A 15992-nucleotide genomic window follows, 5' to 3' on the forward strand; every position below is an offset into this window, starting at 1 on the left:
GCGGTGAGGCCGAATTTATTCACAGCAACAAATGGCATGGACCTAAACAAAGCAAAGGGAGACAAGGGTAGAAGAGAAGTCGCAGGGTACAAATTATATGAAAAATATTCTGAATTACGCAGGATCGCCTCTCTTGCAATTGAGCTGCCTTCAGCAAAAAATACTACAATGGCCGTGAGACATTAAATATTTATAGGGCGTCGTCTGTAGGCTATATGGTCCGGGGAAAGCAGTTTTACTTTTTATTGAACTAATATATATTCCCCACACATGCTCAAGGAAGTTGAAGAACATGGCTCATTTTACAAGCAGTACTGAGAGAGAGAGGGTTTGAAAGAGAAAGAAGAGAGAGAGAGAAAGAGAAGTAGAGGGTTGTTTTTCTTTCCCTATTGCTGTTTTTCCGCCATTATGTCCAGACACGACAGCTGAGGAGGTGATCATTTTGTTCTTATCCTCAATGCATAAACATCAGAGCCGAAATGCCAGCAGGAGAAGTTTCCCTGGGAACTTTAAAGCATCATAAATCTCCTGACTCCATAGTGAAACAGTGAAATAATGAACATTTTATCAAACGCTGAGAGCTTTATATTCCTGCAAGTTACTGCAGCTCAACTTATAAAAAAGTTTGCTAAAAGCCATGAAACTGATTCTGTACTCAGAGGGGGAAAAAAGCCCTTCAAAGGCTGTTTGGCCACAAATGCAGAGGACACCTGAAGAGATAGAACTTTACTTATTTACTACTTTAACTGGAGCATTAAATATCTGCTTCTGTAATGGAGATTTTCATTCCACGGCCAAAAATATGAGGACACTTAAACATTGGATCAGTATGTGCAGTCTGAAATAACTATTAAAGTCATGATGATGTGAAATTTGTTCTTAAATATTATGTATCTGGTTTTGGAGGTTTTGGAACCTGCTGCAGGGATTTTCTCCCATTCAGACACAAGAGTGTTAGTGAGGTCCAACGCTGATGTTGGGTGATCAGGCCCGGCTTGTTCCAGTCAAGTTCTTCCAAACCAAACCGGGAAAACCATTTCTATATGGAACTAGCATTGTGCACGGGGGCATTGATAAGATGAAACTCAAACAAACCAGGGCCGAACAAAAACAAATCAATCTTAATGCTACTGGCATACAATAATGTATTAGACAATATCCTTCCAACTCTAAAATAGGGCCATTTCCCAACAGCATATAGATTAATTTGGCTGCTGCTTGTTGATGAAAAAATACAGCAACTTAAAAAATATGTAAAAATCCCTTAAATCAACAAACTTTCAAGGATTTTCCCTGGTGCTCTGTACACACCTACAAGCAAAAGGAGTCAGTCTTCCAACTGCTGCTGATGCTCCTTTATTCAATTTTTTTCCTCCATTACATTCAGACACGACAACGGAGGAGGAGATAAACATCAAGACTGAAACACCGGGGGGGAAAGAAAAGAAAATGCTTGAAGGCGGCGAAACATTAAAGTGCCGTCCGTCTCTTGACTCAACAATGAAACACGATTGAAACAAGAGTTGTTTTTCCCCGTCTTCTCTTCCTTATGTCTACCTTCTCTAAAGCCATATCCAACAACCTGAAAAACAGAACCTGTCTGCGTCGCGTTCTTATTTATTTCTGCCTTCATTCCCATGCAGATGCCGTAGCCCGTCTTCCGAGCCACATCCCTCTTCATTTACACAGACAGCTCTCATTATTCTCCCACATATGAAAGTGTATACCTGGCTTCTCCTATAGAACAGTAAACCCTTTTGGCTTTAAGCAAGGAAGTAAACAGTGCGGTTGATCAGCAACGGTGGGAAAAAACACTTCCTGTCACATTTTAATTGGAGTGGTGAGATGAGGAATGGCGGTTTCTCCCGCAGACACATTCAACCATCCATCATCGCCTCTTCCATGGATTGAACTTTAGGGGAAAACTTCATTTTCCTCCCCAGCAAGGGAGGAGAAATGCCATTATGATATGTTTTACTCTCCTCCTTAACTCTCTGTGTGAATCTACTTCCCTCTCTTTTGCTTTATTCCCCTTTCTTTTCCTGCCTCATCGTCACTCTGCCTCTTCCTCTCTCATTCGTATTCTCTCTTTCAGCCAGAGGGTGTTCAAGTTTCATTATGAGATGAAATGTATTCAAAGTGGGAGGCAGGCAGAGAGGAGAGGATGGAGAGATGGATGGATGCATGGCAGCCTGGTCAGAAATCACCTGAGGCTGTGTGTGTGTGTGTGTGTGTGTGTGTGTGTGTGTGTGTGTGTGTGTGTGTGTGTGTGTGTGTGTGTGTGTGTGTGTGTGTGTGTGTGTGTGTTTGTCTTTGCATAGTTACTCAAAATTGGCATTCATGCCTGCAAGCATTTTCAGTTTGTCCGTGTGACGGTGTGTGTGCCCGGTATGTTTGCAGTGAGAATGTGTGTGTGTGTGTGTGTGTGTGTGTGTGTGTGTGTGTGTGTGTGTGTGTGTGTGTGTGTCAGCATGTGCTTGCATATGTGCATTTTCTTCTCTCACAGATTCCCTCTGTTTATACACATTATTCTAACACACTCACTCTCATCTAGGCATTAACCATGGGCCAAAGCACCCTGAAAGACAAACATATCTCTCTCTATCTATCTATGAAAATAAAGGCTGTTCATATTTTATATATTATTTATTGTCATCAAATCGTTTGAAAACACCAAACCGCCGTTAACATTTATTCTACTAACAATTATCGTGTGTGTATCAAACCCTGATCTATCTTCTCTCCGCTGTGCCACAGAGCTCCATTGTTGTCCAAAAACTATTACAAACACATCACTGAGCCACACTGTTACACTGGGTGACATGTTCCTTCGTTACCATGAACACACACACACTGTTTATTTTGACCCAGTCGCACACACACCGTCCCGCTGCCCTAAATACTCACTCAAGCACCAAATATGGATTAATCCGCTATGAAAACTACAGTGACTATTATTCTAATAAAACAAACCCAGCAATTTGAAATTATATTTGTTAGCTGTTTGTAAAGATAAGACAGACAGGGTAGATACGCCTGAGCGAAAGCAATGACAAGTTGTTGGTTTTGGTCTTTTCATGGGATTTGTGGACAATATGAAAACATATCTGCCTTATCAGCCTCTTTCTTTAAAAGCCACTGAAATAAATTCTATTGACTTCTCAAGGTTTCCATAGGTACTGAGTCAGGCTGAACTGCAGGAAAACCCTGCATGAAATAATTCAGAGGATGTAGAATTGTCCGCTCTTTACACTAGCCATAGATAAATTGCACCCTGGACTTGAATCTTTCATTGAATTCAAGTGTTATTTATGAAATTTATGATATGTAAGACAGACATTGGAGGGGAAATTACAGGAGTCATAGATTAATCATCAGTTAATGGTTTTACATCTGACACATTACGGACAGAACAGCCATGATAAATTAGATAGAGACACCTCTAGGACAGCCTGAGCCCTGGGTACTGTGCTCTGAAGCCTCGGCCACGCTGGCTGTCTTTAGTGCGTTTGCTCCACAATGCAGAAGCCTATATGGAAGAGAAGTTTATTTTGCACTGGGAAACTAACTTTTTTGGCTTCAAGCATCATTGAGCAGCTTCCAGTCTGCAACACTATATCCAGTTCTCCCTCAACACATCCACGGGTCCAACTGTTAAGAAGCTAATCCAAATTTTAATCACATGATGGATGTGATCCAGCAGTCAACGGGGACACTGGAGGAACTTTCACTCCTGTGCACACCTGGCCAATCGCTCCAAGGACCAACAGCCATTCTAAAATATAAATGGTCACTTTCCTCAAGGAAGCATTTCTTCTTCTAGTGTGAACTAAGCCTGCAGTGAATCGGTAAGCAGGACCTTCCAGGTTTTGACTGACGGGCAGACATGACAGGCTGGCAGCTTCTTGACTGCAGAGGGACAGAAATCAATGGCAGGTCTACGGCGGCGACACGGTGGCGGAGAAGAGGTGACTGGAGCTTTATTCCACTGGATTACTGAAAGGTAGTGATGCTGCAAAGTGTGTGTGTGTGTGCGTGTGTGTGTGTGTGTGTGTGTGTTTGTGTGTTAGTAAGAGTGTGTGTGAAGGAGAGGTTTAAAAAGAATTTGCACTGTGCAAGTGTGTTTCTGTATCTGTGTGTGTGAACATGAGCGAATGTGTTTGCTTGAGCCTTCCCGTTTGTTGTTTGCATGTTTGTTTGCCTGACTGTGTTTGTGCAGATGGACTATTTGTAGTGTGAGTATATGTGTGTGTGTGTGTGTGTGTGTGTGTGTGTGTGTGTGTGTGTGTGTGTGTGTGTGATGGTCATCTGCTCAATAAATCAGTGTGTGATTTAACAGTGTGTCGTGATGCTCTGCTCTTAGCTTGGTGCTTTTAATCATCTTGAGAGGAAGGTAGATAGTCATGTGAGATTAGTGGACATACACACACACACACACGCACACATACACACACAATCTGCCCCCTCACCTTATCCCTCAAACACTCGCATGCACTTCTCTCAACCTCGCTGATAAAACAGGTTGACTCAATATAAGTACGCCTCTTCTAATGTTTTAGATATTACAAGAGGAAATCAAAGCATTTGTCAGTGTGTTGTGTTCACTCTGTATGGGGGGGGGATAATAAACGGACGGATGGATTTCAATTCCAAGTACGAGCACATGAACATCTTTATGAAAACAAACAAAAAGAAAGTTAATTTGGTATTAAAGAGTGTAACACACGCTCCCTGCAATAAAGCACACTTCATTTAAGACTCTTGTTCTGAAAACCACAGAAACTGAGACGATGATAAATCGACGCAGAGATCAATTCATGTGTCCGTGCAGTATTTACACTCTGAGATGAGATTTTCTTTCTTTAATTAAAATCCTTCCATTCATAAATTATTCAAAGCCATCTTTTCACTATTTGATTTTTATTAAACTATAATATCACTGAAAGCCCTCCTTTACGCCGGTTTATTTTCTTGCAGATCAATATGGTAAAAATGGAGAAAGCTCTACAGCCATGTGTCTGTATTTTACTGTGATATGAGATCCACGTACTGCCATGGAATCAGTTATTCTTTAAATACATACATTATTTTCTCCTTTTTACTATGTCAGTAAGAATCCCTGTATTTGTCATTTGTTAAAAAAGTGCTTTTATTTTGAAGCATTTAGTGGAGCAACCAAATTTTATAGCATTTCTAAAACTGAATAGTTCATGAGCTGCTTTCGTGCGTTGTCTTGTACACCTGTATGCATAACTGTGTGTGTGTGTGTGTGTGTGAGTGCACTACCTCTCCCTCTTACACATCCCCCCTCTCTGGGCAAACAAAGTCCCCCCCTCCCCCAGAGCTGTCCATGGTTCTGATTTTTCAAAGTAAAACTGGAGGCCTGCTCTGAACATGGAATAAGCTTACCTTTGAACTTTAACTAAGAGCTGTATTTCAGATATGTGGGCATGTCATTGATTTTGTGTGTATGCGGGCTATCCATCTTTTAAACCCCCTCCCCAAGGAGTGTGAGAGGGAAGGGGCTTAGTGCCTACCACCAGTCAACACTGGATTCTTTCAAACACAAAACCTATATATTAAATAACCATGTAGTTTTTCTCCTCTCAACTTAACCATACTGTAACTACAGAGGTGCAGAGGATTATTCATATCAGGAATTTCTGGAGGGAATTGACCTGTTTTGTCGTGTATGTGAGGATTTACTGGAGCATCTTCAGCTGAGGAAAGCCCTGCAATCACACCCGAGTGTTTCCTTTCTACAGCACTGTGCAGCCATATTATGCTCTTTAAAATAGGCCACTTGGATGGGCATTAATCTGAGCGGGGGGGATATTCTGCTTTACATTCACTAAAACCACACTATGTGCTCCAGCCTGCAGTAATCATTTTGCAGTGTTGGCTTTCCGCAGCACTGTGCAATCACATTATAAAGGTGTTCCATGAGACAGGCCACTTGGATAAGCATAAATCTACATAGCAGCAGATTTTTTCACTCAATAAAAAAAGTAAAATAACCGCAATATGCTCCAACCTGCAGTCGTCACATTAAAGTGTCACCTCTCTAAAGCACTATGCAATCATATTACAAAGCTGTCCTCCTGAAACCGGGCACTTGAATAAGCATAAATCTACAGAGACAGATTGAATCCTCGGGCCTCTCGCACGCCACCGAGGGGGAAGGAGAGCCCAGAATCTGTTAGCAGACAAATATCCCTTGGCCTAACATTAATCTGCATAAAGCGCCGGTGCGAGGAGGTGAGTTGTGTGTAATATGTGCCGAACATCCCGCGACAGAAGGAGCAGAGCAGAGCCTCTAATCAGGAAGAACGGCTGCTGCCGACGGCGGCCGTGGCGAGGCTTCGGGCCCCTGACCTGCTGACTGGATTCTGCTGAACACGCTGGAAGAGAAATCTCCTCTCCCCTCTTTCATCCTCCCTCTCCCTCCCCCGCTCTCTGTGTGTCCTCGTTCCTATCTCTTCCCTCCTCTCGTCTCCCCTTCCTCCTCTCCTCTCCTCTCCTCCTCAGTGATGGCTTTCTCTCCCTCTCGAGTATGTTCTCCGTCCGTACATTCCCTCCTTCCTCTGCTGTTGTTTTCTTTCCTGTCTTCATCTTTTCTCTCCTTTCTTTCCTTATTGTTCCTTTTTCCATTTTGGTATTACATTTCCTTCTATTCCTTTCCTCTAACTTGTTCCCTTAATTCCTTTGGTGTCCTACCTTCTTTTCTTACTGTGCTTTCTCTAACGTTCTTGTCTCTTTTTTTATTTCCTTCTCCTTTCTCTATCTTTCCTTTGATGTCCTCTCCTTCCCATTACTGTCCTTTAATTGAGTTTGTTTTACAACAACCCTACATAATGAAATAACATTTCCTCTCATTTCTGTTTTATTTTTCTTCATTACCCCGATTGTCCTTTCCTCGCATTTGCCTTTCCTTCGCTTTCGCCCTCTCCCATCCCCCCCTCCTTTTCTCCTCTTGCGTATTACATCTTTGCTCTCCTCCTTCTACATTAACCTAATCTTTTTCCCTTCATGTCTCCTCTGCTATCCTCCCCTCCTCTGAAACTGACATTTCCACCAAAGTTGTCCAAAGCCGAGCGGCTCTGCAGATCCGAGAGAGGAGCCTGCACGCTACGTTGTAGTAAAAAATTAGCATTACCGTTTGTGACGATAGTGTGCACGTCAATAGCCATCAGTGACGAGCGAAATGTTCACGGGTCCCACTGCGGATACTGAAGGCAAATCAAGTCAAAGCACAGAAAGGAAATAAAACACTCTTTTATTGCTTGCTGTGCAAAGTGAGAGCCATAATCAGAACTAATCAATGAGCTTTAATCTCCAGCATGCCACCTCCTTTGTTAGTTGTCAATAAAGTGCTTTCAGGGGATTTAGCACCGCATCCGGCAGCCATAACGGAGGTCAGATTGCGTATTCTTATCTATTTCTTCTTTTTTATCATACAGTATTTTATCAGCATAAAGTATATTAGCATCTAAACTAGCACTAGCATGCTGACAGTATCTGCTTTATTTTCTAATTCTAATAAGCCTCCTGGATTGTTTGCTAGTTAAGAGTTTTCATCACGTTTGCTGAGTTGATTTGTTTTATCCGTCAAACCTTCAGCGAATAAAACTTTACATTAAACCAGCCAGCAGTGCCTATTTCATTTAAAACAGAGAATATATCAGCCCTTTCTGGCCCTCCACGGTCTTAAATGCTTTTGAGAATTGCTTAGGTCAATATATGGCAGACAATAAAGGGGGCATCAAATATAGAATGTGTATAAATTATTGAGGTTCAAAGTTCATTTTTTATGTAGGAAAGAGATATTTTATAGTCTAGCCTTCCTGTGATCCCCTATCTTACCTTTTATACAACATTGTTTTATGGTTGTATCTCTCATCTACACTTAGAACTATTTTTCACAATACAGTGTTTATTCCATATATTGTTTTATTGATGGTGCTATCATCCTTAGTGTTTTAACACATCCATGATTCCTGCTGTCTTTACCCTGTAAAGACCTGGTTTTGAAAGGTGTCACAGAAATTAAGTTTATCATTATTATTATTATTATTGTTATTATCATTGAATAATCCTGTCTCAGTGTCTAAGCAGTGTTTCAGCCTTGAATGGACCTTTAGGTGTCAGTTATACAAATTCTATATGTAGAATGACTGATGTCGGTATTTGAACTCATTTTTGAATTGTAATATATATACTAACCCTGAGGCTGATTTACAACTTAACAACATAGGATGGGCGATGTATTATGATATAATAAATCATCTCGTAACAAGAGTGGGAAATTGTAAATGGATCAAATTTGATATTTTGGCGATATTTAAAATACAAAAAATTCCTTACATTATTACTCGTTACCTCTGACCTCTTACAAACATTTATATTTTTGCTGCCATTTCTTCATAATGCCTCCACTCTTTGTAATATTGTATTAGGACATGAAGACTGACGTTTCCTTCCTCTCTCACAAATCTCTGAACTTCTGAAGCTATGATCCTTCCCCTGCTATTTGGACATTAAAGTGAGAAATTATTTCTTATTAGCTCTACAGTTTTTTTTTCCCCCTTTGCCGAGCCAGCGGGTAAGTTATGCATCGCAGCAGCCTGGAGGCAGACGGGCTGCTGCCTGCTAATATAAAACGTCGTCTCCTGTGAAGCCGACAGTATTGGCCAGCAGAATAAGCTTAGGAGGTAATTGGGGTCTTTAGTCTGCAAACCAACAGCCTCTCTCAATAGCATTAGTCACCCAGAGTAATCAGACACAAAAGGATCATATCTGCAGCACTGCGGATGAAGATGCTGCTTAAGTTGAATTTTTTTTAATCTTTAATCTTCTTAAGACGGCGTGGCCTAAGTCAACTTTTTGAGCATCGGGACGTCCAATGTCTCCTCAACTTTGTTGCTATAATCACTAATGAATCTTCTGTTGCCAGGAAACATTAAAGTAAGCTTTCTCAACCTGCATTAAGAGTGTCTGGAAGCATTGCCCAAAAAGATTGCCCAGTGCATCACCTCTGCTGTTTGCCCCATCACCAACAGCAGGCCTAATTGTCTGGAAAGTCCTGCAGCACTAATTCCAGGATGAACCACTGTGTGTATCCGTGTGTGTGTGTGTGTGTGTGTGTGTGTATGGGAGGGGGGCGGGTTCTACCATGGCTTCCTCTCCGTGCATGTAAATTAGGGCCACATATACATTAGTCACGACTGACAGGAGCCACTGTGTAAAGGGCCTGCTGTGCTACGAGCGTTAGCATGTTAAGCTAACGGGCCTAATGGGTTGAAAGAGATTCTTCACCACGGATCAACACAGAACAAATGGAGAGAAGCATAACAAAGCTATTCTGTACTCCACTGAAATACTGTACTGTACATACTGTATATGGTACTCTACTGTACAATACTGTATTCTGGGTTCTGCTGCACATTATTCGTATGTTCTGTACTTCATATGATGCTGTACTTTATGCATACTGTGCAGTATTCCTATGTAGTGCACTGTACTTTTATTCATTACAACGATATACTATACTGTATTTCATTAATGTACTATACGAGCTTATCATGCTGTACTGTAGTATACTAGTCCATACTACAATAATTAATCACACTAAACTATACTTTGCATACACTACTATAAATAACAGTAGTGTAATACTATACTACACAATATGATACAATATCTTATCCTGTACTAGGATGGTATAGTAAAGAGTTTATGAAAACAGAGCTCTGTCACTCCTGTGTGACCGGCTCTGGAGGTGCTTGCCGCCCACAAGATGTTCCGTGTGAAACTTCTCTGGGGCTTTCAGCTTGTTTCCTTTCTCTCTGCAGAACACTGCCAGGACCCAAATACAATTTTGGGTAAAACATTTGAACTTAGTAAAAGTTGCGCTGAGTCAGGATCTGTGGTTACCCAGCAGGTACAATAGTTGGTAGGTGACACAAAGGCATACAATTGTTAACAACACTATATACATTTTACTACACACTGCAGTAACTTAACCTACAGTTGTCCAGAATGTTGCAATGTTAAAAATGAACTGTATCTCCTGTAGTGCTATATTTACTGCTACATGAAAGCGCTGTATAACAGCTTGTAACATCGACACTGTCGGTCTGGTCATGTGTATATACGGTATGTGTTTACACTCACCAGGAGCTGTCCAGGTGTCTCATATGTATATCTACAGTACAATAGAGTTACACATCAGCTTTAATCAAATGCAAAAAGGTTTGCTGTAAACCTAAAGCTTTGTAAAGCTCTCTGACCAGCAGAATGATTTGTTGGTGAGGTTACACACAAGCCAAGTTAAAAAGAGCTGAGTGTTTACATTTGCCTTCAAGAGGGAGACAAAAATCATTACTTTCCCAGAAAAAAGCCTTGTTTTGCCAGAGAGAACTGACAGCTTTATGGTAAGGAAACAGGCACACTTGAGCCTGGGATAAAAAGCTTAATACTGCTGTTTTGGAAGAGTTAACTGTTGTTATACTGAACAATTCTTCCAACATGTTTTGCCACTAATGAAACAATTATGCGTGGCATTAAGGGAGAAAAATGCCTGTGTCAACATAATGAATTAAGTAAAGCCTGAAATATTGCTGATGTTAGACAAACACGTTTTTGCTTAATTGCTCCTGCCACCAGATGTTCTTCAGTGATTTCTAGACAATACAGTTTTGACCATTTTGATTGACACAACTTACAACAACACATGGCAATCTCTACAAAAAAAAAGCATTTCCCTAACATTCTTAGTTTTCTCAACATTTGGAAAATGCCTCATCATCGCATGAGACAAACACAAAACCATGGTCAGGGAAGAAAAGAAGAAGAAAAAAAGAACAAAAAAGAGGGAAAAAGAAAAGGAAAGTACCTTTCTTGTGAGTAGCTTCATTTTTGGAGCCTTTGGGGTCTAATAAAAAAAAGATCAGAATTAAACACAGCATATTCTAACAACACGTTACCAACGTTGTTTGTCCTCGTTAAGGAAAACAACCGCTTTGTCTATCAAGGAGCGAACAAGACAGCAAGGCTCGATTATCTAAGGTGTCGCACTGCTGCCAACACTCAGCGGGGGTGAGTGTGTGGCAGTGGGGGAGACTTAGGAGGGGCAGGGGAGAGGAGGGGCAACATACTGTGAAGGCAATAGCAGGAAGGAGGGATGCACGAGTCTGTAGAGGAACAATCTACTGCCATACTGCAGCGGGCAGGAGAGGAGAGGCGATGCACTGAGATGAAGAGGAGGAGGAGGAGGGTTGCAATGCAGTTCTGTCAAGAGGAGCTGAAGTAAGACTAGCAAAATGCACTACAGGAGATGCAAGAGGCCAGAGAGAAAGAGGAGGAAGAGGAGAAGGAGGAGGGCGGGGAGAATGCAAAGACTACATGTCAAACTGGCTTCGTTTAGATTTTTGCCGCATTCGGCCTTCAAGGAAATTACACTTTTTTTTTTTCTTGTCTTTAGGGCAACAGGTTGGTGGTGAGTTGCATATTTCAGAGTGACTTCCAGATGAAGTGAACCGGTCTAGTAACAAAGTTCTCAAAATGGATTCTTTGTCCCTCGCAATAATTTGACTCCCGCTACAGAAATGGAGCTGTAACCCCACGGGAAATGGATAAATGATCTCCAAATCTGAAATAAAATTCTACTTCTTTCTTCAAATGGGCGCCATTAATTTGAAGTCATTTGGCTGAAACAGAGCCCATCAGAATGACAAAAGGTTCTACTTCCACCCCCCAAAAAATGTAAATCTTCAACCTCTTCCAAATGGGCCACATCATTTCAGTCTTAGCACAGAAAGGGAACTTTGAGTGTCCAAAGAGGCTGATTTATAATGGAAAAATGCCGACCTGCTAATGTCAAGGAATTGGAAGTTAAGGCCAAACGATTCAGTGTTTCACAGTGACAAGGCCTTTTTCCCTGTTCACTCCAGGAAAGTTGCTGTCTGTTCAACAAAAGACTGTCTGATGTGTCACTGAAGATCAGTGGCTTATCAGATTTGTCTAGAAAGTTCAAGCAAGTACAAGATGCAAAGAGTTTTACTGTCCTTTGATCAGCAGATACTCAACCCCACAACACTTCAACTTTACTCTTTATAGTTAAAAATACACTCACATGACTACTGCACACACCCTTTGACTTAAAAATCCTTTCTAGAATCCATGAATATCCTCATGTAAAGGTCGAGCAGTGTACAGCTCATTTTGACCTTTGGACATTTAATGTAAAGCAACTAATGATCCCATCTGTGTGTTTGACAGCAAATATATTTCTTTGTAATTAATTCTGAACAGAAGTTAGAAATGTCACCACATAGCCTTTGACTTCCATCAACATGAACCGCTTCATTTTCTTCCAGTGACTATGAACTATGAACAGATGCCAGACTACATACATATAGAGGAGTATTTTCCTTCCGTAGCTCAGATTTGTTGATTGATGTCTTATTTTGCCTCTGAACCGCACTGAACTGAGTAAACCGGGCCTGGCCTCCTTTGCTGTACTTGACAACTGCCATTGTGAGGGATTGCGACTACACCAAGTAGAAGTCTGGGAGCGGTATTGTAATCTGTCATTGTCAGCTCGAAAAAAAAGGGAAATGGCTCCTAAGATAGATGGAAAGTATTCGTCGTGACCATGAACTGTTGTAGACAGGTGACTTAAACTCTATAATCTGCCTGAATCCATGAAAGGCAATTTTTCCTCCCTCCTCTGCGCACGGCAATCTCTCTGTGTCAGGGCTAAGCCCGGGCTTAGCCCCGCGGCCAGGCAGCCTGTCGAACATCTGAGCACCTGATCCTGGCATTAAAACCACAGCAGCTTTGGTTTTTGGGCTTTGCTTTGCTGGCAGCGAGGATCTCATAACGCGAGCTAATTACTAGCACTGTGCAGAATCAATTCTCCTGGCTTTGCAGGGGAGGTGTAAAAACAAAAAAAAGCCTCGCCTTTGTGTTGGAAAACAAAGGTATTTTTTTGTTAAATGAGTACAGGGATTTTCCCTAAATGTTTTTTCCTCTCTCCGGTGTACTCCCAGGCTGCCTGCATCAGTGGACGATTAGACACGTCTGCCATGTAGAGCCTGAAAACAGCAGCTTACCGCCTTCGTGATTGTGTCACAGCGGTAAACAATTATGCGTCAACCTCTCCATCAGGCCTTTAAGACTGATACGGTGGGCTTAAACCTTTTTTCCTCAAGCTGGTAATTAGAGGTGTGATGGGATTCCACAGGAGTACTGAATGGCCTCTTATAAAGCAGTATTCCCCTCCTTATAAACTTATTAGCCATGGACCAGTGGACTGCGTAGGAAGGAAGACAGAGTAATGTAGCCGTCAACTGTTCTTACACATCCCAGATTAGCTTTACATTGCCTCAAGCTAAAGAGGCTCCCCGTTTTTACTATCTTTAGATCAAGAAGAAACAATAATGATGTGAGGTATTTATAGCAAACTGTACGACTGAACAGATATGGAGTTCATTCATTCTGACAACACGCCTCCTTTGACAGCGCTGTAATTATCAGCTTGATCATTTCTCCTTTAGCTCTTGATAATGTGCAGATTTCAAACTGCTAATTTTGGCTGCACAAGCGGTGCAAACATCTTTGCTTCATTTCATTTGCCCGCTCCTCTCCCCCACCCTCCTATCAGTCCCTCTTTCCGTCCGTCTTGAGTGCCCTCGTACATTTGGCTGCCTTTTGCCATTACCCTATTCAATATTCCTCTCTTCGCTGCCCTTGCCGTTCCGCCTCCTCCCGCTAGACGTTGAAGCGTGATCAATATTTTTGTCATAACTCAGGGGAGAGTCACCTCTGCGACGACATTAAAATTCCTCGCTCTGTGCAATATAGTCCCCATCCAAATTCCCTGACTTGGAAAGGATGGGGCCATTACCTAGAATACTAAAAGAGCCACGAGACCTTCCTCTGGGCGAGAATGTCTCTTTACTTCAGCAGAGTTTTTGGTTTGCATCCTTGTAAAAAGTAGCTCTCGGAAAAAGAAAAATAAGAATAGGTGGGAGTAGATGTTACAGTTTGTATTGCAGAGCTGCTTATTCATGTCTGCTTTAAGTGTTCTATATAACTGAGCAAATACTGAAGCCCACTGGGAACTGTGTTAGCATCAATATTCTGGCGCTAAGCTAGTGGAAACATATTCTGTGTTTGCAGCGCGAGGCCCCGGATTGCACTTTTGCCATCTGCAGTTCTTTCCAATCTCCTGTCGTAAGCAAATCCCTCCAAGTCGGCTTGCCATTTGCAATGCTACCATCCCTCCCTTCCCTCACCTCTCCCTCTCTCCCCCTCCCTGACCCATCCTTTTTTTCCCCCGCAGCCATTCCTCCATCCCACGCTCATTACCTTATGCCCATTAATCCCATTAAGTAGCCATTAAACAAGTGCTGATAACACCAAATGAACGTCAAGCTCCGACAGCTAATAACTACAGCCCCACCTCGGCACGTTCAACCCTGGCAAGGAGAAAAGGGGATGCAGAGAGGAACAGCGAGGGTGTAGTAAAACGCAAGTGTAGTATAGAGTAGTGTAGCATTGTGTAGTAACAAGTACTCCAGCTGTGAAGAAAGAGAAAGAGGAAAGAGAGCAGGAGGAGAAAGAAGGAAGCCAAACATGTAAATATACTGCCGTACTTTGTATATTTACTCATGTCCACTTGTTCAGATGAGAAAGAAGGCGTCATTCAGCTCAGAAGCAAAATGGCACAGTAGTGGTGGAGTTTTTTTTTTTACACTGATCATCACTGGGATTTAAGAGCAAAGAGAAGAAGGGAGCTTTGCCAAACCAACCATAGGAGTAGCATGAAATAAAAGGATTGTATCTAAAGAAGCAAACCCAAGCTAAGGCAGCTACAGTGGCTGTTCAAGAGAGCTGAAGATGGAAAACCTGCTGAAGTAGACCCACACAACCCTGATGCACACTGAATTTAAGGTTGGCGATGCGTTCAGGGTCTTTTCAGGCACTGATTCCTGTCTTCCTGGGAAATGGAGGGGGGGTTAAGTAGTGGCGGCAATATAGCCGGCTCACTCGCAGCCCATTACGGTTGAGCTTAAAACCAGAAGCTCGCTCGCGGTCGTCGTCCTCGTTGCCGCTCGGCTTGAGTGATGAGGAAGGACAAGGTTATGGCGGAGAGGGAGAGGGGAGTCGCAGCTGTAGTCTGTGCCATTCATCAAGTGCGCACACACACACACACACTCAGACACAAGAGGAATCACACAAACACTCTTACAGTACGTGCAAACAAACACACAAACACACCTTTCCCTTCGCTGGTTCTCTCTGCAAGTCCCTATCTCTCTCTCACGCTCATGCACACTCATTTATCTGCACAGCACCATGTGGCCATTCATTACCAGGGACTAGTAGATCAGAAAGGCCATTCTACTACATCTCCCTGTCGCCACTGTTGAGGAACTGTAAAGCCTTTCCTTGCTCTGTGAGCTCGACTGCTGCCTGCCCAGCTGCTCAACCGAGTCAAAGTCCAATTTGGTTCACGAATCAGTGGGATCGGTAAACAAGGCTCAAATACAGAGGAGGCCCGAGGAGGGGAGGGGGGACGAAGGTCAAAAGAGAAGGGGGAGGGGAGAAAATGCATGGGATGATCGCTGTACTAATGACCTTGTCTTTCATCCACGCAAGAGGAAAATGGAAAAAGACTAGACAATAAAAAAGCGCTTAGGAAGGGATGAAGGGGGAAAAAAAGCATTACGTATGGTAAATGAAAATAGAAAAAAAAGGCAGGACTGAATGAATGACTACATAGATTACATTAAAGGGAAAGGCACACAAATTAAAAATGACTTGTACAGTACAGCAATAAATAAGAGGAATAAGTCGGGGAATGACGCAAGGAAGATTTGTGGGAAAGTAACCGAAGGTAAACAGCAGGTGTGGTTACAAAACAAATAAGACAGGAATACAGAAGAAGGGAAGAAAGGTATGAGGGAAGGAAGAAAAGGATAGGA

At 42.3% G+C, this 15992-nt stretch overlaps 1 protein-coding gene across 5 annotated transcripts in view; it reads right to left on the minus strand.

Moving 5' to 3' along the window:
- Positions 1–15992, minus strand: part of glra1 (glycine receptor, alpha 1) — a 111911-nt gene that overhangs the window by 66625 nt on the left and 29294 nt on the right. For 3 of the 5 annotated variants that reach the window (XM_051420700.1, XM_051420701.1, XM_051420698.1), the window contains one exon: positions 10895–10933. The exons of the other annotated variants lie outside the window; for them this stretch is intronic. In XM_051420700.1, the coding sequence (XP_051276660.1) occupies positions 10895–10933 (39 nt within the window). The remainder of the gene's footprint in view (positions 1–10894; positions 10934–15992) is intronic. 5 annotated transcript variants of the gene reach the window in all.

Source organism: Dicentrarchus labrax, unplaced genomic scaffold (assembly GCF_905237075.1).
Source record: "Dicentrarchus labrax unplaced genomic scaffold, dlabrax2021, whole genome shotgun sequence".
Classification (NCBI taxonomy): Eukaryota; Metazoa; Chordata; class Actinopteri; family Moronidae; genus Dicentrarchus; species Dicentrarchus labrax.